The 25,394-nt window shown below is 37.1% G+C and overlaps 2 protein-coding genes and 1 long non-coding RNA gene across 3 annotated transcripts; 2 read left to right on the top strand and 1 right to left on the bottom strand.

Moving 5' to 3' along the window:
* Positions 1-258: 258 nt before the first annotated feature.
* Positions 259-5,911, top strand: LOC104099073 (eukaryotic translation initiation factor 4E-1-like). Its single transcript, XM_009605963.4, has 5 exons — positions 259-610; positions 3,236-3,401; positions 3,514-3,639; positions 5,527-5,592; positions 5,664-5,911. Exons 1-5 carry the CDS (start codon positions 363-365, stop codon positions 5,712-5,714), a joined length of 657 nt encoding a protein of 218 aa, XP_009604258.1. The 5' UTR covers positions 259-362; the 3' UTR covers positions 5,715-5,911.
* Positions 5,715-25,394, bottom strand: LOC138899443 (uncharacterized). Its single transcript, XR_011411070.1, has 2 exons — positions 25,317-25,394; positions 5,715-5,833 (listed from the first exon to the last, which is right to left on the bottom strand). It is a non-coding gene; the product is annotated as an uncharacterized lncRNA (long non-coding RNA).
* Positions 21,080-25,368, top strand: LOC104099074 (eukaryotic translation initiation factor 4E-1-like). The gene is made up of 5 exons (XM_009605964.4): positions 21,080-21,462; positions 22,933-23,098; positions 23,210-23,344; positions 25,008-25,073; positions 25,152-25,368. The coding sequence occupies exons 1-5, from the start codon at positions 21,212-21,214 to the stop codon at positions 25,200-25,202; spliced, it is 669 nt and encodes a 222-aa protein (XP_009604259.1). The 5' UTR covers positions 21,080-21,211; the 3' UTR covers positions 25,203-25,368.

The raw sequence follows: 25,394 nt of genomic DNA, 5'->3' as shown, positions 1-25,394 counted from the left end.
TATTTTTTAATTACTAATTCAAAAATAGCTATTTTTTTTTAACTTTAACCACTAATATTAAATGATACTAGATAGCCACTCTAAAGACTGCTATCAATGAAAGTGTATTCGAAATTTTAATTTTTCAGGTCAAATTTTTAGAAAAAAAATGTTGAGAATTATCCTTACTTTTTAGTTTAAAATTTCAGTATAAAATAAATAATGACTAATTTCTAAATATCATCAAAAAATAATCTTGGATAAATAAGTTACACTCCAATTGAGGAACAGGAAAGTCTTGAACCAAAGAAGAACTACAAGTACCCTTTTCCTACTAAAATCTATAGCTAAAAGCAAGCAAAGTACATCGAAAACACACGAAAATGGCAGAGGAATCTGAGAAATTGCGGGTAGATGAAGTAGAAGTAGCCGACGATGGACCTGAAGAAGGAGAAATCGTGGGGGAATCAGATGATACGGCGTCGTATTTGAGCAAAGAAATCAAAGCTAAGCACCTGTTGGAGAATTCTTGGACTTTTTGGTATGATAAAAATACGAAATCTAGACAAGCTGCTTGGGGTAGCTTCCTTCGCGAAGTTTACACTTTTTCCACTATCGAAGATTTTTGGGGGTAAGCCTTTTCATATTCCCTCTGTTCCAATTTAGATAACAGTCTTTCCTTTTTAGTATCCTTAAAATTATATCTTTCTATATTTAGTAATAATTTAGTTTTAAAATATTATTTTACCCTTAATGTGATTTATAGCCACACAAATGTATCACTCATTTTAGATGAAAAAAAATCCTTTTTCCCCCTTAAAACTCCGTGCCGAATCAAACACTAGTCATGTTAATTGGGACGGAGCGAGTATTATATTTCGTGTTAGGTTGTTGTGTTCTTTGGTTGTAAGTAAATCATGGGGTTTTACTGTTCAAGAATTTTGTGGGTGCTATAGGATTTTGTTGAATTATGGTTTTGAATAGTTCCTGAATATCTGCCTTCATATAGGGGAAATTGGCTGAAATCTTCAATTTTATGTGACACTAAATCTGTTAAAAAAAAAGACACCTTTATATATTTCGAAATAATAAGTTTAAACTTCTCATTGTACTGTTCATGAGATGATTTGTAGCCACACAAATGTCTATCTTGTTTTAAAGTTTTTATTTTTCCTTATTAAACTTCATGCTCAGTCAAACAATAGGTCTATTGGAAATAATTTCTCTATTCTCACAAGGTAGAGGTAAGGTCTGCGTACACACTACTCTCCGTATACCCCACGGTGTGGGATAATACTGGGTATGTTGTTGTTGTTGTTGTTGCTCAGTCAAACAACATTACATAAATTGGGACGGAGGGACTATCTTGTTTGATTTTCAGCTTAAGGAACTTTTGTTTCACAATTATCAGATTTTTCCTGTCCTTGCATTTTTTGTTACCTTCCTTGGTGTTCAGTTAATGCAGCAACGAGGGGCAATCTTACTTTGGAGTGCCTGAATTGGTTTGAGCTTAAATTTATGCAAGTTGTATTAGTACCTACATTGCTTTGTTGATGCTGTTGTAATGTGTAACTGACTTTTCCAGTTAGTTACTTTAAAAAATGGAATTTTTTCTCTCAGTTACTTACCAATTTTAGTTTTGGTTAATGGATCGAACTCATTACATTTAACTTTCAATGAATAGATATATCCTCTTTGGTGGTTGGAAGACAGAGAATTATCTGGTGTAAAGTAGGGAAAGTGCAAATATGAAAAGAGATTGAGACATTTTGGATGGGGTAAAGAATGACCCTAGAAGTTCTAGGAAAGTAAAAGTTACTTGTTAAAAGTTCATTCTCTTCGGTTCACCACCTTGTCTAGGAATCACTTTAATTCGGTTATATTGTCGGGTAGTTCTTTTGCTTCCAATATAAGAACATCTGACCTGTTAGTCAAATATCCATATTAGCAACTAAGGATATGTTGCAGGCACTATTTTGAGCTAATAAGGTAGTGGATAATGCTTTGGTTTTAGTTTTCTCTCCTAAGCAGGATATTATAGTTACTATTTTCCAAGTACCAATTATTACTTTTCTTAAATGCACATATAAAGGGCTGTCAAATTTAGCCCAAGCCCCAATGACCCGCCCAACACGCTCAAGGTTGGGCTGTTTATTGACCCGCCCATTTGTTGAACTCAACCCAACCCATCTCAACCCTTTTAAAGTTGTACTGATATTTAGCCCAAATTGATCCATGAGTAACTTTGCCAGAATATCTTAAAAATAATTCTTTTTTGTTTGATATGTTATATATGGCCATAAGAAAAGAAAAAGTCTTATTTAGTATTATACAATTCATAAGAAAACAACACATATTAATTAAAGTTTGGTAAGAGTTGGGCGGGTTGGGCTATGACCCAAATTTTAGCCCATCTTGGCCCAACCAATCTCAGCCCAAGTAATTTTTGGGCGGATCAATGACCCGCTCATTTATTAACTCAGCCCATTTTGACCCGCCCATTTGACACCCTAAGTTCTTACCTGTGACGTCTCTATGTGCATTTGTCTTCATATACCAAGCTGATTATTCATTTAAAAAGATAAAGATATCTGCTTTTCTATTCCTTAATTAGGCTAAAATTACACTGATCTCCCCTCTAGATTGATGAGACTAAACGTAGCTGCAGACCAGTATTTCAATGTCATTCTTGGTTATTTAAGTTGTCTGGTTTGAGTTAGGTGGTGATGATTTGAAATTGGTGTCTGCCTTAGATGCATGTTGTGTTGCTCGGATGCGGGCGCGGGTATACCATAGTGGTGCAGATCTAAAGGCCGGATCTGTCATCACATAAATTTTAGGATTCGGGGATATGAATTCAAGTACGGGTACAGGTGTTGGGATACAACCAATAAATGTATATTACTACATATATAAGTATATATTTCGATTAATTAAAGTTATTAAACTAAATCTAATAATTCTTTTAATAAACTATAAACACCTAATCCGGTGTGGATTCCACACCCACACCCATGTCGTGTTGATACGGGTGCGGCAAAGATTTTGAAGAGTCCGCGCAACATAGGATGCGTGCACCTTGTTTGGTGAGTTCTTTATCAGTCTAATTTCTCAAGGCACTTGAGTTATTGTACAACTTGGACTATGTCATGCCTATTTTGATATTCTGCATCTTGGATTAGATGTTTTCAAATGCTATTATCCTGTTAGCTCTTGATGAAATCCTTGAACCATCTCGCTTAAATTCTGCAAACAGTGTTTACAATAATATCAACCACCCAAGCAAGTTAGTTACGGGAGCAGACTTTCATTGTTTTAAGCATAAAATTGAGCCAAAGTGGGAAGATCCTGTATGTGCGAATGGAGGGAAGTGGACAATGAGCTTTAGTAAGGGTAAATCTGATACCAGCTGGCTATACACGGTATGCTGAGGATATTTTAATCCAGTTCTTAATGTTAGGGCGCACTCTCGTAAAGTTATTTTCCCCTTCGATATTATTTCAACTCTTATTTTCTCATTTGGGATTATTGTAGCTGCTGGCAATGATTGGACATCAATTCGATCATGGAGATGAAATTTGTGGAGCAGTAGTTAATGTCCGAGGTAAGGAGGATAAAATAGCTTTATGGACCAAGAATGCTGCAAATGAAACAGCTCAGGTAATTTGCTTGTTACCAATGAAATAGCCTATTTATATTACTCCCTTTGTTCCAATTTATGTGATGCACTTTCTTTTTTTGTCCGTCCTCAAAAGAATGATATTTTTCTATATTTAGGAACAATTTAACTTTGAACTTTCTATTTTACCTTTAATGAGATGATTTACAGCCACACATATCTATAGCTTGTTTTACCACAAGTATCAAAAGTTATTATTTCTTTCTTAAACTCCGTGCCCAGTCAATGAGAAAAAAATGGGACGGAGGGAGTACTTTTTATTTTTGACGTCAATGACCAGGTTTGTCATTTTCGTGGACCAAGCGGGCAGACAATTTTGTTGTGTGCATATGTGGTGCTGATGTTTATTCAAGAAATACATCATCTAAACCATCTTGTGATGCCATTTAACAATAATGCATAAGATAACGAGGTTGTGGCCTAGTGATCAATGAAGTGGATTGAGAACCATGAGGTCTCAAGTTCAAATCCCAATGGAGGCAAAAGCACTAGATGATTTCTTTCTGTTTATCCAAGCCTTGGTGGGTAGAATTACCCAGTACCTGTGCTGGTGAGAGGTAGTAGGTATCCCGTGGAATAGTCGAGGTACGCTACGCACAAGCTGGAGTTGACACCCCGGTTATAAAAATATTAATAATAGTAATAATGATTATGTCGGCTACTATTAGTTTTGATGTGTGTATGTTTTTTTTCTTTTTGTGTGTGTGTATTAGTTTCATTCCTGACATAACTTCTTTTGACAACTAGAAACTGATGTATAGTACCCTATGACATACATGTAACATTGGGGATATTAGAAGTTAGAGGGGAAGTCATCAGATATATAGGCATATAGCACAGTTGTCAAACTTTTTAGCTTTTGATAGTGAATTACTTTCATGAAAAGCTGGAAGCAAAAGAAATATGCTTATGGATGAAGCAAAGTGCCAATTTGTCTGCGATAAATTATTGCTTCATTGGCAATTGAGTTATGTGAAGCTTGGATGAAGAGAACTTACAGAGGAAAAAATAATGATGCGGACTGGTCCAGGTGTAGGATGTTATTTCTGTGAAGCAGTGATATTGTTGTCAAATAGTCTGTTGCATTCCTGCTTGATATGTCGTTACTAAGTATTTAGTGTTATTAGGAGATTTTGGCATCATTCCAAGATCTGCAGCCGGTTCGAAAAGTCTTTGCAATTCTTTTATCCCAAAGGTTAAGTATTTTCTTTTTTGGTGTACCATCTGGTACCAGGTACTCACTGGCCCGACTAATCGGAATTCGTGCCGCATAGGGACTTCTTAAAGGGGAAACGCTCCCTATTATATATTTCTCCATTCATAGGGCTCGAACCCGAGACCTCTGGTTAAGGGCATAGGGAATCCCTTGGTGGTCCCAAGGGTTAAGTTTTATTTTATGTTTGATAAAATACCTTTTTCTGTCACCCCCTTCCCTTATTCTGCTAGAATATATAGTGGTCGACGTTCCCCGATTCCCCCTTTTTTGATGGCCTCATCCATTTGAAATACCAGGCCGTTTTAGTCTAATTTCGCAAGTGGATCCCCTTTTGTGCATCATTGACAATATTGAATCCTTTCAACTATTACCAGTTTGTTAATTTTTATGTTAATAGTACTTGACATCATGTTTTGGGTTTAATAAATAACCATAGTTGAAAACACCGAAAATCCTTTCACCAGAGAAAGTCTTTCAGATTTTTAACATGGAAATCAAGTTTCTGAAGTTCATTGTTAGATTAAAAATCAATAGAATTGAATACAAGAAGTGGAAAAAAACAGAGAACAAGACAACAAGTCGTGGAACTGCATTTTCGCGGGAAATAAATTAACCAATTCTCACCAGGTTCTCTTGAAACTTCTCTCTGCAGGTTAGCATTGGTAAGCAATGGAAGGAGTTTCTGGATTACAGCGACTCGATTGACTTCATATTTCATGTATGGCATCTTATTTATGGTATGCCTTGAAATCAGTTTCTCATAATTTGCTAAACTCATGTCTTTTGCAGGAAGACGCAGAGAGGCACGGCAGAGGTGCCAAGAATCGTTATACAGTGTAGTTTTCTTGCTACAATGGGGGAATGCAAGAAACAGAATCTGGACTGGAAAGGTTATAGACATTAGCTCTGTTTGTACAATCATCTATCATATGATAAGCTGCCACTTGACAGTTTTAGTCCTGCCTCTTTTTCTAACAACTTGTTTGAATAGTTGTTATGTATCGTTTTCATAATGTATCATATCGTATTGTATTGTATCGTTTTGATGTATCAAAACAAATATTGCATTTAAAGTAACAATACGATATCATACAATAGGTAACAACCATCCAAACAAGATGTAAAAGAATAAAATCTAAGTTGGCATTTTTCGTTGTTATTTTTTCTCCACAACTTATATACGAGCTTCAACTCACCAAAAAAAATCGCTTCAATTTTTATAACAATTGAAAAATGGCATCCTCGACAAACCATATTCATCAATTTGTCAAAACTTTTAACATATTATTTTTTTCACTTTAATTCACCCAACAACGTTTAAATATGTATTGATAAATATGAATGTCACTCTCAAATCAGTTCTTAACACAAATCTTTTTAATACCCTGCTAATAGGTGAAAAGATGTTTCAAATTTGACACACAATAGACTAAAGTAGATAAGCAAAAAAGTATAGGCTAATTTTATAATTATGGTATAAACAACTTTGGGATTACTAATTCAGGAATTACAAATTCTATCAAAACGTGTGATAAACTAATCCTATATTTTATTGTGGTATTATAATTCCCATCTCGGATGAAGACTAATTTAAGTTATAGTCCAAACTTAAGGGCCAAAAAAAAGAAAGAAGAAACTTAAGGGACTAATTTGGTTGTCTAAAGTTGGAAAAAAAGTCTTAGAACGAAAAAACTATTTAAATACCCATTTCCCACCAAAGCTAAGTACATAACACCAAAATGGCAGGGGAAGCGAAATCGTTGGAGGAAGCTGAAAACTTGAAGGTGAATAAAGGAGAGGTGGTGGACGATGGACCTGAGGAATGAGAAATAATGGGAAAATCCGACGATACGGCGTCGTATTTGGGAAAAGAAATCATAGCGAAACACCCATTAGAACATTCTTGGACTTTTTGGTTTGATAATCCTATGACTAAATCTAGACAGGCTGCTTGGGGAAGCTCCTTTCGTGATGTTTACACTTTTTCGACTGTCGAAGACTTTTGGGGTACGTATTTCATATTTCTCGTTGTTGTTCAGCCTTTTAGAGATTTATATGCGAGGACAAAATATGGAAAAGGCCCAAAAATGAGTTGTGGTATTCGAAATGGATCAATTATAACTTCCGTTTAAACTTGAGTTCAAAAATGATCCTGCCTTTATAGAATGAGTCTAATAATACCCTTGTGTTATTCGAAATGGATCAATTATAACCCTCGTTTAAATTTGAGCCCACCAATGACTCTGTCATTAAAGAATGGGTCTAATACTGTTATTTCTCTCAGTTAGTAATGATTAGGGGTGTAAAATGGATATTTAAAAACCGACAGAACCGTGCCGAACCAATTTTTAGGTTTCTTTTAATAAAATCGTAGGTTTTTATATAAATCTATAACCGTACCGATAATTAGGGTAGGTTTTTATTTTATAAAAATAAATCGAAAAAATATTGAACCGTACCGAATAAATTTACATGTGAATATATGTTTCACATGTAAACATATCAGACCTATTATAAGACCCAGTATAAATATATGTTTCACATGTAAATTTATTCGGTACTGTTCGATATTTATATATTAAGTTTAAAAATGATAATGGGTCTAATATTTATAAAGAATGAGTCGAATAAGTTTAAAATTTGAGCCCACTAATGACCATGTCGTTAAAGAATGAGTCTAATATTTATATTTGTAAATAATAATGTATTAATATAAATAATGTACAAATTTTAATACATTATTATTTTTAAACTTAATATATAAATATATGTTTCACATGTAAATTTATTCGGTACAGTTCGATATTTTTTCGGTTTATTTTTATAAAATAAAAAACCTACTCTAATTATCGGTACGGTTATAGATTTATATAAAAACCTACGGTTTTATTAAAAAAAATCTAAAAATTGGTTCGGCACGATTCTGTCAGTTTTTAAATATTCATTTTACACCCCTAATCATTACTAACTGAGAGAAATAACAGTATTAGACCCATTCTTTAATGGCAGGGTCATTGATGGGCTCAAATTTAAATGAGGGTTATAATTGATCCATTTCGAATAACACAAGGGCATTATTAGACCCATTCTATAATGGCAGGGTCATTTTTGGACTCAAGTTTAAACGGAGGTTATAATTGATCCATTTCGAATACCACAAGGTTATTTTTGGGCCTTTTCCCGATAAAATATTAAGAACTTCTAGTGTTTTTTATTTTTATTTCTATTGTTTTTATTATTATTTTTTATTTCATATAATATTGTCATAAGATGATTTTCTAGCGCTTCGCGTTCTTTCTATTTCATTCTGGGATATGCATCTAATATTAAAATAATAATATTAAAATAATAAGTGAAGTAGTTTTTGTCTGACCAATCGGCTCGGACACCAGATCGACCGTGCCCGCCTATTTTGTCTCGCCCTAAATGGAGGTCTAACTCTTCCTGAAATTGCGCTTAGTCTCGCTACCTCTTTAGTTGCTGTCACGACCCAAAATCCTAACCTGTCGTGATGGCGCCTAGCGTGGTACTAGGCAAGCCGATATTTATGAAATGACTCCAACACTTAACAGAAAACAGATTTTAAACAGTTTAAATGATAACAACTTCTCATAAACAGGATAGAAAATCCAAAATACGACACAAAAATTCCCAACATCGGGGTGTCACTGAGTACATGAGCATCTATACATCACCAGTCTGAAAAACACTGTCTAATATAGTCTGAAACTAAATATAATAAGCGAAAAGATAGGGAAGGAGAAACAAGATCTGTGAAACGCCGACAGCTACCTCGAATTCTCTAGAAGATCAAGCGTGCGCGAAAATCAACACCCATTGCGTCCGGGAATACCTGGATCTGCACACAAAGTACAGGGTGTAGTATGAGTACAACCAACTCAGCAAGTAACAATACTAAATAAAGAAATGAAAGTAGTGACGAGCTTCACAGTTATAGTTCAATTACAGTGATTTCAAATAAGAAAGTTGGCATGCTTTCAAGTTCGATAATTAAGGCCAAAACAGTAATTTCATGTCAAGTTCAACTGAAATAGAGTGTAATATCTTCCAGAAATTATAAAGGCAGTGATACATGGCACCTAAGTGCAAGAATAATGAGATCAAATGCATCCTCTCAGGGCCACAGTCACTCAGCCTTCCCATTCACTCAATAGGTACCTGTGCTCACTGGGTGTGTGTGCAGACTCCGGAGGGGCTTCTTCAGCCCAAGCGCTATAATCTGCACGGATAACTTACGTGCTGCACGGACAACTCACGTGATGCACGGATAACTCACGTGCTATAATATAATATCTGGATCCGCACGGACAACTCACGTGCTATAGTATAATATCTGGATCCGCACGGACAACTCACGTGTTGCACGGACAACTCACGTGCTATAGTATAATACCTCACAATCAGGCCCTCGACCTCACTCAGTCATCAACCTCTCTAGTCTCCCAGGCTCTCAAAAATCATAATCAACAGCCCAGACATCAATGATATGATGCATAAAAAATGAACAATAGAGACTGAGATGTAATATACAAATAAACTATGACTGAGTTCAAACAATAATTTAGCGGATAATTCGACATGTACACGACCTCTGTGGGTCTCTACAATGCCAACACGTAGTCTAAACATGATTTGGGGTTAAATTTCTCTAATACATGGAGAATGTACAAATAACAACATATTATATAACTACACGGTTCCACGGAATTTGACCAAGTCGCAATTCCTACGGTGCACCCTACACACCCGTCACCTAGCATGCGCGTCACCTCAAAACCAAATACATGACATGAAATACGGGGTTTCGTACCCTCAGAACCAAATTTAGAACTGTTACTTACCTGAATACGAGCAAATCTCTACTCCAACACACCCTTGCCTCACGAAGCGGCCTTTGAATGCCTCGAATCTAGCCATAAACAATGCGATATAATCAATACGGGCTAAAGGAATCAACTCCATAAGAAAATGCTAAGTTATTAATCAAAATCAAAAATTAGCTCAAAAGTCGCCCCCCGGGCCCACGTCTCGAAATTCGATAAAAGTCACAAAACCCGAAAGCCCTCTCAACCACGAGTCTAACCATACCAAATCTATCAAAATCCGACACCAAAACGTCCCCCAAATCCCCAAATCAAACTCTCAAAATTCCTAGCCTCAAACTCCCAATTTACACCTTAAATACACACCAACTAGGTGGGAAAATCAGTGGGGAAACAATATTATTGATCAAAAATAAGCACAAGGGACTTACCTCAAGAATCCCCTCGAAAACCCTCTCAACAATTGCCTAAACCGAGCTTGAAATAAAGTCAAAATCGCGAACCCTTGCTTTTAAACATTCTGCCCAGGCTTTTCGCACCTGCGGCCATGTATCCGCACATGCAAAACCACTTCTGCGGTCAATTCCCCGCTTCTGCGGAAATCACTTAAGTCCCCCAGGCCCGCATCTGCGCTCCAGGTTCCGTACTTGCGGAGGCGCTTCTGCGGCCTTCTACCCGCTTCTGCGGAAATAAGCCCCCCTCACAATTCCGCATATGCGGAGCCTTGCTCGCACCTGCGGGCTCGCAGATGCGGTTAGACCCTCGCACCTGCGCCCTGCCCAGTCCAGCCCAGCTCCGCTTCTGCGGTTCACTCCTCATTTCTGCGAGATCTCACCTGCGACCCCCACTCCGCAGGTGCTATTACACCAGAAGCTGGTGAGCTTCAACACTTCTCTCAAACTTCAAATCGTTCCGTTAACCATCTGAAATCAACCCGAGGCCCCCGGGACCTCAACCTAACATGTCAACAAATCTTAATACCTCATACGAACTTAGTCGAGCCTTCAAACCACCTCGAACAACATCAAAAACACGAATCGCACATAGATTCAAGCCTAATGAACTTTGAACTTCCAATTTCTACAAACGATGACGAAACCTATCAAATCACATCCGATTGACCCCAAAGATCAACATCCGGACAAACATTTTAACTTAAGTTTTCAACCTTGAGACTAAGTGTCTCATTTCATTCTGAAATCACACCGGACCCGAACCGACTACCCCGACAAGTCACATAACAGCTATAAAGTACAAAATGAGCAGTAAATGGGAGAACATGGCTAAGACTCTCAAAATGACCGGCCGGGTCGTTACATCCTCCCCCTTTTAAATAAATGTTAGTCCCCGAACGTGTCTAGAAACATACCTGGAGTCTCAAATAGGTGTGGATATCTGCCCCGCATCTCCCGCTTGGTCTCCCAAGTAGTCTCCTCAACTGGCTGACCTCTCCACTTCACTTTCACCAATTGGAATAAAGTACGCAGACTTGGTCAGCTGATCCACAATCACCCAAATAACATAGAACTTCCTCGAAGTCCGTGGGAACCCAACTACGAAATCCATGGTGATCCGCTCCCATTTCCACTCTGGAATCTCTAACCTCTGAAGCAATCCACCCGGTCTCTGATGCTCATACTTTACCTGCTGCCAGTTGAGGCATCGAGCTACAAACCCCACTATATCCTTCTTCATTCTCCTCCACCAATAATGCTGCCTCAAGTCCTGATATATCTTCCCGGCACCCGGATGAATGGAATACCGCGAACTGTGGGCCTCCTCATGAATCAACTCGCGTAGCCCTTCATATTAGGCACACAAATCTGACCCTGCATCCTCAATACCCCATCATCCCCAATAGTAACATCTCTAACATCACCGTGCTGAACTGTGTCCTTAAAGACAAGCAAAGGAGGGTCATCATACTGGCGTTCTCTGATGCGATCATATAAAGAAGACCGCGAAACCATACGAGCCAAAACTCTGCTCGGCTCGAAAACATCCAATCTGACAAACTGGTTGGCCAAGGCCTGCACATCCAAGGCTAAAGGCCTCTCTGTTACTGGTAGATATGCTAAACTCTCGTAACTCTCCACCTTGCGACTCAAGGCATCGACCACCACATTGGCCTTTCCGGAATGATAGAGGATGGTGATGTCATAATCCTTAAGCAGCTCCAACCATCTCCGCTGCTGCAAGTTAAGATCCTTCTGTTTAAATAGATGTTGTAGACTCTGATGATCGGTGAAAACCTCACAAGGAATACCGTACAAATAGTGCCGCCAGATCTTCAAGGCATGAACAATAGCTGCTAACTCGAGGTCGTGGACATGATAGTTCTTCTCATGCACCTTCAGCTGTCTAGACGCGTAGACAATCACCCTACCGTCCTGCATCAACACTGTGCCGAGACCAATGCGCGACGCATCATAATATACGGTATAGGACCCCGAACCAGTAGGCAACACCAACACTAGGGCTGTAGTCAAAGCAGTCTTGAGCTTTTGAAAGCTCTACTCACAATCCTCGGTCCACCTGAACGGAGCACCCTTCTGGGTCAATCTGGTCATAGGTGCCACATAAGACGAGAAACCCTCTACAAAACGACGGCAATACCCCGCCAAGCCAAGAAAACTCCGGATCTCCGTAGCTGAGGATGGTTTGGGCCAACTCTGCACTGCTTCAATCTTCTTCGGATCTACCTTGATCCCCTCACTCGATACCACATGGCCCAAAAATGCCACTGAATCTAGCCAGAAATCACACTTCGAAAATTTTGCATAAAACTTCTCGTCCCTCAGGGTCTGGAGCACAGTCCTCAGGTGTTGCTCATGATCCCCCGGCTCCGGGAGTACACCAGAATGTCATCAATAAACACAATGACGAATGAGTCAAGATAGGGCTGAAATACACTGTTCATCAAGTGCTAATGTTGCTGGGGCGTTGGTCAGCCCTGTGAGAAAGCACGGGAGAAAATATATTATTGATATTGGATGTTCAATATAATACAAGATGTCCTTATTTATAGCTATACTATACAAGGACATACTACTCCTATTCCAATGTGGGACAAGATTACACTATGTACATAGCTGTAAACTAATACTCCCCCTCAAGCCAGTGCATACAAATCATATGTACCGAGCTTGTTACATATATAACCAATACGAGGACCAGTGAGAGACTTGGTAAAAATATCTGCAAGTTGATCATTCGACCTTACAAACTTTGTAGCAATCTCTCCTGAAAGTATCTTTTCTCTGACGAAGTGACAATCAATCTCAATGTGTTTAGTTCTCTCATGGAACACCGGATTTGATGCAATATGAATGGCAGCTTGATTATCGCACACAAGTTCCATCCGACTGATTTCACCAAATTTTAACTCCTTGAGCAATTGTTTGGTCCAGACTAGCTCACATGTTGCCATAGCCATTGCTCAATATTCTGCTTCTGCACTAGACCGAGCAACTACATTCTGTTTCTTGCTCTTCCAGGACACTAAATTGCCTCATACTAAAACACAATTTCCAGATGTAGAACGTCTATTAGAAGGTGATCCTTCTCAATCAGCATCTGAGTACCCAACGATCTGCTCATGACCTCGATCCTCAAACTGTAACCCTTTGCCTGAAGCCGATTTTATATACCGAATAATGCGGACAACAGCATCCCAATGACTATCACATGGAGAATTCATAAACTGACTTACAACACTCACAGGATAAGAAATGTTGGGTCTAGTCACTGTGAGATAATTTAATTTTCCAACTAGCCGCCTATAGCTTGCAGGATCGCTAAGTGGCTCCCCCTGTCCTGGCAGAAGTTTAGAATTTGGATCCATCGGAGTGTCAACAGGTCTGCAACCTATCATCCCTGTCTCCTCAAGAATGTCTAAAGCATATTTTCTTTGAGAAATAATAATACATGAGTTAGACTGGGCAACCTCAATACCTATAAAGTACTTCAATCTGCCTAGATCCTTAGTTTGGAAGTGTTGGAAGAGATGCTGCTTCAGATTGGTAATACCATCCTGATCATTGCCAGTAATAATAATATCATCAACATAGACTACCTGATAAATACAGAGACTTGAAGCAGAGTGCCGATAAAACACAGAGTGATTAGCTTCACTATGAGTCATGCCAAACTCCTGGATAACCATGCTAAACTTACCAAACCAGGCTCGAGGAGACTGCTTTAGACCATAAAGTGACCGACACAAGTGACATACAAGGCCACGAGACTCCCCCTGAGCAACAAAATCAGGTGGTTGCTCTATATAAACCTCATCCTCAAGATCACCGTGAAGAAAGACATTCTTAATGTCCAGCTGATAGAAGGACCAATGACGAACCGCAACCATGGATAGAAAAAAGGCGGACTGAAGCCATTTTAGCCACGGGAGAGAAGGTATCACTGTAATCGAGCCCAAATATCTGAGTATATCCTTTGGCAACAAGATGGGCCTTAAGTCGATCAATCTGGCCATCGAGACCAACTTTGACTGCATAAACCCAACGACAACCAACAGTAGATTTACCTGAGGGAAGAGGAACAAGCTCCCAAGTACCACTTGTATGTAAAGCAGACATCTCGTCACTCATAGCCTGTCGCTATCCTAGATGAGACAACGCTTTACCTGTAGACTTAGGGATGGAAACCGAGGACAAAGAAGATATAAAAGTATAATGAGGAGATGACAGACGATGATAACTTAAACCGACATAATGAGGATTAGGGTTAAATGTGGTCCGTATACCTTTCTGAAGTGCAATCGGTTTATTAGGAGTAGGGCCCGCAGTAGGAGCATGGTCAAGTGCAGGACGAGAACCAGTTGGGCTTGATGTAGGGCGCGAACGACGATGATAAGTCAAGAGTGGTGTTCCTGTGGTTGGGGAACTATGAGGAAAAATACTAGACTTCTCAACGGTTGGTATGGGTGAAACCTCTGTGGTCAAAGGTGGAGGATGAGCTATAGTAAACTCCTCAAAGATCGGTATAGGTAAGACCTCAGATATATCATGGTGGTCAGCAGAAGTAAAGAAAGGTTTAGACTCAAAAAATGTGACGTCAGCTGACATAAGGTACCTACGAAGATAAGTTGAATAACAATCTGAACACGAGAATAACCAAGGAAGACACACTTGAGAGCACGAGAAGCTAACTTATCTTTCCCAGGGGCTAAGTTATGAACAAAACACGTGCTCCCAAAAACACGAGGTTGAAGAGAGTATAAGTCTGATTAGGGAAACAATACTGAATGCGGAATCTGATCCTTGATAGGAGATGAAAGTATCCGATTAATCAAATAACAAGTTGTGAGAACTGCATCGCCCCAAAAACGCAACGGAACACAAGATTCAATTAGAAGTGTGCGAGCAGTCTCAATAAGGTGCCTATTTTTTCTCTCTGCAACCCCATTTTACTGAAGGGTACAAGGACAAGATGTTTGATGAATAATTCCTTGAGAAGTCATAAACTGCTGAAACTGAGAAGATAAATCTTCTAAGGCATTATCACTGCGAAAAATGCGAATAGAAACACCAAATTGGTTTTTGATTTCAGCACAAAAACTCTAGAATATAGAGAATAACTCAGAATGATCTTTCATTAAGAAAAGCCAAGTACATCTTGAGTAATCGTCAATAAAACTAATAAAATAACGAAATTCCAAGGTTGAACTGACTCTACTAGGACCCTATATATCAGAATGAATTAAGGAGATAACAGACTCTGGATGACTCTCAACACTACGCGAAAAGGAGGCTCGGGTATGTTTCCCAAGCTAACCCGACTCACAATCTAATGTAGACAAACTAAATAAACTAGGCACCATATTCTGAAGTTTGGATAAACTCGGATGTCCTAAACGTTTGTGGATTAGGTCTTGAGGATCTGTAACTAGGCATGTTGTGGAAGGACTGAGTGAGTTAAGGTAGTAAAGGCCTTCTGATTCACGTCCTGTACCAATTGTCCGTCCCGTACTGCGGTACTGCATAATAAAGGAATCATCAGTAAAATATATACCACAATGGAGGGTACGAGTCAAATGACTAACAAATGCAAGACTAAAAGGACAGCCAGGGATATAAAGAACGAAATCTAGGGTGATAGAAGACAAGAGGTTAGCTTGACCAACTCCTTTTGCCTTAGTTTGACATCCATTGGCTAAAGTAACAGTTGGAAGAGACTGTGAATATACAATATTCGATAAAAGTGATTTATTACCAGAGATGTGATCAGAAGCGCCTGAGTCCATGACTCATGGTCCAAGAGTACTAGAGTGGGAAACACAAGCAAAAGAATTACCAACAACAGAAGTTTGGGCAACCGAGGCTACTTGTGGAGATGTCTGCTTACTTGCTCGATACTGAAGGAGCTTATTATATTCTTCTTTAGATAAAGAAAATCGCTGGTTACCTGTAGTCTCGGTCTGAGAAATGTAAGCATTTTTAGATGGACGACCATGTAAGGAATAGCAGATTTCACGAGTGTGTTCAAGTTTGTGACAATAAGAACACTTGGGTCTAGATCTTCCAAAACGACCTACTCCTCGTCTATTCTCCATAATTTGAGACGCCCGAACATCCACTGTATGGGATGCGAGAACAGAGGAATCAAGTATCTGTGATGAGATCACTCGGTGACTTGGTGCTGCAGCAAGGCGGAGTTGGTTTAGGTTTTAGTAATTTCGTGTTGTACTGCCTTTATGCGTTAGCATTCTACCTTGGAGCCGTTCTTGTGAAGCATGACAAAGCGAGATTCTCAGAAGGTTTTAAGGTATATATCTATAACTTTTTGAGTTTAAGTCGTATATACTGACCGTGCAAATAACTTTTATAATATAAGAGCAATTTAATCGATTATAACATGTTAGTAATCTATTCACCACGTTATTATATGATATGAAGAGTTACCTATTATTGTAGCTCAACTTAATCCGATAGTGTAAAAATTCTTTATATTGTCAGTGGACACAACATAAACATAACTAACATTAGAGTTCCCTAAACAACTTTCTTTTGCAGGTCATTTTTGCTTTAACGATGGCATCGATTGGGCTTTCTGTTCTTAGCAACCTTCCCTCTGATCTGAGTAAAAGTAAAGGAGCTGCTGCTTCAATATTCGAAATACTCGACAGCAAACCGAGAATTGATTCTAGTAGCAATGAGGGCATTACATTAGATGTTATCGAAGGCAATATCGAACTCCAGCATATTAGCTTTAGATATCCCACAAGACGAGACATGCAAATCTTCAGAGACTTCTTGAGCATTCCTGCTGGAAAGGTATTTTTCATATTTCATCAATTCTTCGTATAGTCCTGTCTACATCACACCCTTAAGGATGCGATCCTTCCTCAAACCATGCATGAATGCGGGATGCTTTGTACACCGAACTGACCCTTTTTAAAATCTAGCACTAAGAATGCTTAATAAATTTAAAGGTTTAGCCAGTTTTTGGTTTTTAAATCATTTGAAAATAAATATTACTATGAATTTGCAAACTATTTACATGAAAATATAGTACATGAAAATAAGAAAGTCCATCTAGTTCTCCAAGTAATTAATAGCTCAAGTAAAATGAGACACTGGGAGTATTAACTATTACGATAAGGATTTATGTTATGTACGCTGACAGCGTAAAGATTGTATAAATGAATTTCAACATATGATATCAGGTTAGTCACCATTTTTAATTATAGGTTTTCAATTAATGTTTATCACATAAATTTATCTGTAATTACCTTATAAGTGGCTTGTTTGTGTAAATGCATCAAACTTAAAATCGACAATGTATTAAAATTGCTTGCAGATAGTTGCGCTCGTTGGAGAAAGTGGTTCCGGGAAGTCAACAGTTATAAGCCTACTAGAGCGATTTTATGATCCTGAGCAAGGTAACATATATCTCGACGGAGTTGAGATAAGAAAGTTCAATTTAAGATGGTTAAGGCAACAAATGGGATTGGTAGGTCAAGAGCCAATACTATTCAATGAAACAATTAGTTCTAATATTGCTTACGGTAGAGAAGGAGAAGTGAGTGAAGAGGAAATCATTTCAGTAGCAAAGTCATCAAATGCACATAACTTCATATCTTCATTGCCTAATGGTTATAATACAACAGTTGGAGAAAGAAGGGTTCAATTATCCGGTGGACAAAAGCAAAGAATCGCCATTGCGAGGGCCATATTGAAAGATCCGAAAATACTTCTACTTGATGAGGCGACTAGCGCTCTTGATACAAAGTCAGAACGTATAGTACAAGAAACGTTAGATCGAGTGATAGTGAATAGAACAACTGTCGTCGTTGCACATCGTCTAATGACAGTTAAAAATGCAGATGTTATTGCACTAGTTAAAAATGGTGTTGTTGCTGAGAAGGGAACACATGATATGCTCATGAACAATCCTCAAGGGGTATATGCGTCTTTGGTTGCACTTCAGACCAGAGCAACTTAATTCAAGAACTCTAGCTTTAAGCATGGCAAAAGATTTTGTATTTGTTGGATATTATCATTTTTTTTAATAATATGGAAATGTTTACATTATTATCTTCCTAAAGTTTATATTTTGCAGATTGTATAGTGAAATAAGAAATGGACTTGGCCAGGGTTAAGACTAAAGCATGAGAAAGTTCTTATACTTTTTCCGTACATTTCACTCCTAGAATTTATCAATGAATTAAATTAGCTGCACGTTGACATGAAGACCATCACTAAATTTTAAAATGTCACACCATTCTTTTGCATATTGAAACACAACTAATCTTGTAAAAGTTGTACGCGTTAGTCAATCTTCGGACCGGTTTAAAAAATAGACAATTTAAAAATTTGTTAAAATTTAATCATTTTAGAAGTGAAAACACTACTATCATGTGGAATCGAACTTAAACAAGTGAAAAATCTCTGATATTGTCCTGGTTTTCAAAATCTATGATAGTGTCATGGATTTCAAACAAAAAAGAAAAGAAAAGAAATAAATTTCATGATAGTATCCTGGATTTCATCCAAGATACTCTCATGAAGTTTCACATTTTAAAGTTCCAAATCCATAACAATGTCATGAATTCCAAAATTTAGCTATTTTGTGGCTATCCTTGAATTACAAGTCCAGAAAAATGGCTATTTTTGAACTTTAGCCACTAGAATTTCACTGCCTTGGAAAAAAATTATTTTAAGTTTAGTTCAAACTTAAGAAACTATTTTTCGATGACTTTTGAGTCGGTAGCTATTTTTCTATTGCAAGTCCAGAAAATAGATATTTTTAAAATTTAGCCACTAATATTTCACCGTCTTGGATAAATATTATTTTAAGTTACAGTCCAATCTTAAAGGACTATTTTTAATAACTTTTAAGTTTGTAGTTATTTTTCAATTACAAGTCCAAAAAATGGATATTTTTGAAATTTAGCCACTAATATTCTACCGTCTTGGATAAATATAATTTCAAGTTACAGTCCAAATTTAGAGGACTATTTTTAATGACTTTTGAGTCCGTGATTATTTTTCTGTTACAAGTCCAGAGAATAGATATATTTGGAAATTTTAGCCACTAATATTCTACCGTCTTGCATAAAGATTATTTTAAGTTACGACAGTCCAAACTTAAAGGACTATTTTTAATGACTTTTGAGTCCGAGATTATTTTTCTATTACAAGTCCAGAAGATAGATATATTTGAAAACTTTATCTATTAATATTCCATAGTCTCGAATAAAGATTATTTTAAGTTATTGTCCAAACTTAAGGGATTATTTCTTGATGACTTTTGAATCAATGTCTATTTTCAATTACAAGTCCAAAGAATTGCTTTTTTTGAAATTTAGCCACTAATATTCCACCGTTTCGGGTAGAAGATTATTTTAAGTTAACAATCCAAACTAAAAGACTATTTTAACGATTTTTGAATTTGTGGCTAATTTTTAATTACTAGTTCAAAAATGGCTATTTTTGAACTTTAGGTCTCAGATAAAGATTATTTTAGGAAATTTTACCTCATATAGCAAAGGTTGATACCTTATTTATTATAAATAAATACTCTTTTAAAAAATTATCTCCTATAGCTACCTTTTAATTTTTATAACAAAATATCTATTTATGGCTACTTCCTACCTTTAAACCATTAAATACGCGTGTATTATTTTTCTATCTCGCTCTCTCCTCCTTTCTCTTTCCTCTTTCTTCTCTTTTTCGTAAGTTTTCCTCCCCTGCTTTTAGAAACCCTAGCAGGGGCTGTGTTCCGCCAATGACAGATCTGGCCAGCGACCACTTCCCCCCTTCCTTGTTGTGTCACCCCTAACCTCCTCCTCTGGCCGGCGATTTCTTTCACACAGTTGTGTTACACATTTTAATTTTTTCTTAAATTTTGCATTGATTGTTCATGTTTGCCTTGTGAGATCAGAAGAAGTTCTGTCTCTAGTTTTCGTTTGATCCTTTAAATTGGTGCTTCTTCAACAACTGTCTTCATTTAACCGGCGGCAACGCTCCACATGGCAGCGGCCTGGATATCGGTGGATTGGGGACGGAGTTTAGGGATGAGGAACTTAAAGAGTCTGTTACCTTTTTTTTTTAATTGTATTTCAATGTATCTCGTTGTATTCCATGTATTTTATTGTATTCACTGTCTTTTTTTCATTGTATTTCAATGTATCTCGCTATATTTCATGTATTTTATTGTATTCAGTGTCTCGCTGTATTCTATGAATGTATTCATATATTTTTTTAATTAATATAATTTATGTATTCATATGTATATATGTATTCAAATGTAATTGCAGTATGTATTCATATATTTTTGCACTATAGATGACCTACTATACTTCATGTATTCAATATATTTTTATGTATTTAACTGTATTCAATGTAATTATATAATTTCAATATATAAATCTATTTGTAAAGATATCACTAAAAAATATTTTAGTAAAGATACCACTAAAAAAAAGAAAGGATGAATTGAATCTCTGAAGATTGCTCTGTTTTTGGGGTGATTTTCGGTTGATGAGAATTTTTTCTATAACTGGAAATATAAATTTTATGTGTTATAATTGAGTTTGTTGAGTTATATTAGGAGTCTATCGCGTTAATTGATTCACTTACCATTTTTAAACAGATGAAAACCTTTTTTTTCTCAAATTTCGTTACTGTATTCACGAATACAGCTCGCGAATACAGCCGAATACATTCTCTGCTTAGCTGGACTCTCCTGTTTTTCGCCTGAGTTTTGCTATTGTATTCATGAATACAGTAGTAAAAATACATCGAATATAGTATATAACAACTGAAAATATAGCTATATGAAGTAATTTAATAAATAATAGCTATAACAAGCTAATAATGACATATTGGTTTTTGAAAATTTCTCATTATTTCAAGTTACCGTCCAAAATAAGGAAAAGGAAGTCTTGAACCAAAGAAGAACTACAAGTGCCCCTTTTCCTACTAAAATCTATTACTAAAAAGCAAGCTACAACCTAGAAAACACACGAAAATGGCAGAGGAATCTGAGAAATTGCGGGTAGATGAAGTAGAAGTAGCCGACGATGGACCTGAAGAAGGAGAAATCGTGGGGGAATCAGACGATACGGCGTCGTATTTGAGCAAAGAAATCAAAGCTAAGCACCCGTTAGAGAATTCTTGGACTTTTTGGTTTGATAATCCTACGGCTAAATCTAGACAAGCTGGTTGGGGCAGCTCCCTTCGCGATGTTTACACTTTTTCCACTATCGAAGATTTTTGGGGGTAAGTTTATTCATATTCCCTCTGTTCCAATTTAGGTAACATTCTTCATTTTTAGTCAGCTTTTGGTTTCCTAAAAAGAAAGAATTTTAAAATTTAGTAAAAATTTAATTTTAAAATACTCGTATAGCTACTCAAATATATCACCCATTTTAGACCAAAAAATTAAACTCCGTGGGAGTAATATATTTCGTGTTAAGTTGTTGTGTTCTTGGTTGTAAATAAATCATGGAGTTTGATTTTACTGTTCAAGAATTTTGTGGGTGCTATAGGATTTTGTTGAATTATGTTTTTGGATAGGTTCTGATTATCTGTCTTGATATAGGGGAAATTGGGTAAAATCATACTCGCTCTGTTGTCTATGTTCCATTTTAGGTGACACTAAATACAGTTAATGCGATGATTTGTAGCCACACAAATGTCTATCTTGTTTTAAAGTTTTTATTTTTCCTTATTAAATTTCGTGGTCAGTCAAACAACATTACATAAATTGGGATGGAGGGACTATTTTGTTTGATTTTTAGGTTGATGAACTTCCGTCTTATATCCGATTTTCCTGTCCTTTTTGCATTATTTATTAGCTTCCTTCGTTGTTTAGTTAATGTGGCAACTAGGTGCAATCTTACTTTGGAGTGCCCAAATTGGTTTGAGATTAAATTTATGCAAGTTGTATTAGTACCTATACGTTGCTTTGTTGGTGCTGTTGTAATGTGTAAATGACTTCAATTGGGCCATATCGTCGATTCGTGGGATAGTTTCTTTTGCTTCAAATTTAAGAACCTCACTCCTGTTAGTCAAATGGCCATATTTCCAACTACAGATATGTTACAAATACCATTTTGAGCTGATAAAGTATCGAATGATGCTTTGGTCTTACGTTTCTCTCCTAAACAGGATATTACAGTTACTATTATCAAGTACCAACTACTCCCTCTGTCCCAATTTATGTGGCGGTGTTCGGATTTTGAGAGTCAAATGAGTTGTTCTTTGACCACGGCTTTGTCATGTCTTTTAAATACTTAAATTATTATTTTTGTGACTTATAGTACTTTTTACGTAGTTTTCGTAAATTTTATTACAAAAAACTTAAAGATTCTATGTCCCAAATCACGGTCAAAATAAAGAGGTTTGGCTCTCTAAATCATCAGACCGCCACATAAATTTGGACAAAGGGAGTACTTCTTTTCTCAAATGCACATATAAGAGCAAGGTTATGTGTAATTCATACCTGTGACGTCTCTATGTGCATTTGTCTTCATATACCAAGCTGACCATTCATTTAAAAAAAATACAGACAGTTGCCTTGGATGCATGCACCTTGTTTGGTGAGTTCTTTATCGATCTATTGTACAACTTGGACTATGTCATGCCTATTTTTATATTCTGCATCTTCGATTAGATGTTTTCAAATGCTATAATCCTGTTGGCTCTTGATGAAATCCTTGAACCATGTCGCTTAAATTCTGCAAACAGTGTTTACAATAATATCAACCACCCAAGCAAGTTAGTTTCCGGAGCAGACTTGCATTGTTTTAAGCATAAAATTGAGCCGAAGTGGGAAGATCCTGTATGTGCGAATGGAGGGAAGTGGACAATGAGCTTTAGTAAGGGTAAATCTGATACCAGCTGGCTATACACGGTATGCTAAAGATATTTTAATTCAGTTCTTAATGTTAGGGCGCACTCTAGTAAAGTTATTTTCCCCTTGGTATTTTCTTAACTCTTATTTTCTCATTTGGGATTATTGTAGCTGCTGGCAATGATTGGACATCAATTCGATCATGGAGATGAAATTTGTGGAGCAGTAGTTAGTGTCCGTGCTGGCCGTGCTAAGGGAGAAAAAATAGCTTTATGGACCAAGAATGCTGTAAATGAAACAGCTCAGGTAATTTGCTTGTTACCAGTGAATTACCTATTTATAGTATTCCGTTTCTTCAACTGATGTGATGCACTTTATTTTTTAGTTTGTTACAAAAAGAGTGATACCCTTCTATATTTAGGAATAATTTAACTTTGAACTTTCCATTTTACACTTAATGAAATGATATATAGCCCACACAAATATCTATGGCTTGTTTTAGACTACAAGTTTCAAAAGTCTTTTTTTTCTTTCTTAAAATGGATGGAGGGAGTACTTTTTATTTTTGATGTCAAAGACCAGGTTTGTCGTATTCGTTGACCAAGTGGACAGACATTTTTGTTGTGTACATAATGCAGTGCCGATGTTTATTCAAGATATACATCATCTATACCATCTTGTGATTCCATTTGACAATAATGTCATAAGATAACTTGTAATATAATGTCAGCGACTATTGCACCCACGGATGTGGCCTAGTGGTCAATGAAGTAGGTTGAGAACCCTGAGGTCTAAAGTTCAGATCCCAGCGGAAGCAAAAATACTAGGTGATTTCTTCCAATATCCAAGCATTGGTGGGTAGAATTACCCGGTACCTGTACTGGTGGGAGGTAGCATATACTAGTGGAATAGTCGAGGTGCCGGCAAGCTATATATATATATATATATATAGAGTTTCATTCCTGACATAACTTCTTTTGACAACGAGAAACTGATGTATAGTACCCTATGTCATACATGTATCATTGGGGAAGTTAGAGGGGAAGTCATCAGATGTATAGCACGGTTTTGTACTTTTGTTTACATTCTAGATAATAGAGGATACCTCAAACTTCAGCACCCGGTTTATTTGTCAAACTTTTTAGCCTTTGATAGTGAATTACTATATGAAAAATATATATAGCTGGAAGCCAAAAGGAAATATGCCTATGTATGAAGCAAAGTGCTAATTTGTCTGCGATAAATTATTGCTTCTTTGGCAATTGAGTTGTGTGAAGCTTGGATAAAGAGAACTTACAGAGGAAAAGATAATGTTGCGGACTGGTCCAGGTGTAGGATGTTATTTCTGTGAAGCCGTGATATTGCTGTCAAATAGTCTGTTGCATTCCTGCTTGATATGTCGTTACCAAGTATCTAGTGTTAGGAGATTCTGGCATCATTCCAAGATCTGCAGCCGGTTCAAAAAGTCTTTGCAATTCTTTTATCCCAAAGGTTAAGTATTTTTTTTGGTGTACAATTTGGTATCCGGTACTCACTGACCCGACTAATTGGAATTCCTGCCGCGTAGGGCCTTCTAGAAGGTAAACACTCCCTATCATATATTTCTCCATTCATAGGGCTCGAACCTGAGACCTGGTTAAGGGCAGAGGGAATCCCTTGGTGGTCCCAAGGGTTAAGTATTATTTTATGCGTGATAAAATACCTTTTTCTGTCACCCTTTCCCTTAGTTTCTTTTTCTCCAGTGCACGTACTCCCTTCTGCTAGAATATATAATGGTCGACGTTCCCGATTCCCCCTTTTTTGATGGCCTCATCCATTTGAAATACCAGGCCGTTTTAGTCTAATTTCGCAAGTGGATCCCCTTTTGTGCATCATTGACAATATTGAATCCTTTCAGCTATTACCAGTTTGTTAATTTTTATGTTAATACTTGATATCAAGCTTGTTCTCTTGAAACTTCTATTTGCAGGTTAGCATTGGTAAGCAATGGAAGGAGTTTCTAGATTATAGCGACTCGATTGGCTTCATATTTCATGTATGACATCTTATTTATGGTATGCCTTGAAATCGTTTTTTCATAATTTGCAAGACTCATAATCATCTTCTTTTGCAGGACGACGCAAAGAGGCTCGACAAAGGTGCCAAGAATCGTTATACGGTATAGTTTTCTTGCTACAATGGGGGAATGTAAAAAACGGAATCTGTACTGGAAAGTTTATAGACACTAGCTTTGTTTGTACAATCATCTATACATTTGATAAGCTGCCAATTTGAGTACCTCTTGTATTAGTGTTTGTACTTTTAATTGAAGAAAGTTGTTCGGTTTTGAATTAATGCCTTCACAATAAACTTTTAA

The sequence above is a fragment of the Nicotiana tomentosiformis genome, chromosome 9 (assembly GCF_000390325.3).
Source record: "Nicotiana tomentosiformis chromosome 9, ASM39032v3, whole genome shotgun sequence".
Taxonomy (NCBI): Eukaryota; Viridiplantae; Streptophyta; class Magnoliopsida; order Solanales; family Solanaceae; genus Nicotiana; species Nicotiana tomentosiformis.
Note: the sequence above shows the minus strand (reverse complement) of the source record. Positions and strands in the feature narration are given on the sequence as shown.

Coding starts and splice junctions, on each gene's coding strand:
- LOC104099073 (XM_009605963.4), top strand. CDS start 363: ATGGCAGAGGAATCTGAGAAATTGCGGGTAGATGAAGTAGAAGTAGCC. Junction 3,402..3,513: donor ATACCAGCTGGCTATACACG/GTATGCTGAGGA, acceptor GGATTATTGTAG/CTGCTGGCAATGATTGGACA. Junction 5,593..5,663: donor CGATTGACTTCATATTTCAT/GTATGGCATCTT, acceptor TGTCTTTTGCAG/GAAGACGCAGAGAGGCACGG.
- LOC104099074 (XM_009605964.4), top strand. CDS start 21,212: ATGGCAGAGGAATCTGAGAAATTGCGGGTAGATGAAGTAGAAGTAGCC. Junction 23,099..23,209: donor ATACCAGCTGGCTATACACG/GTATGCTAAAGA, acceptor GGATTATTGTAG/CTGCTGGCAATGATTGGACA. Junction 25,074..25,151: donor CGATTGGCTTCATATTTCAT/GTATGACATCTT, acceptor CTTCTTTTGCAG/GACGACGCAAAGAGGCTCGA.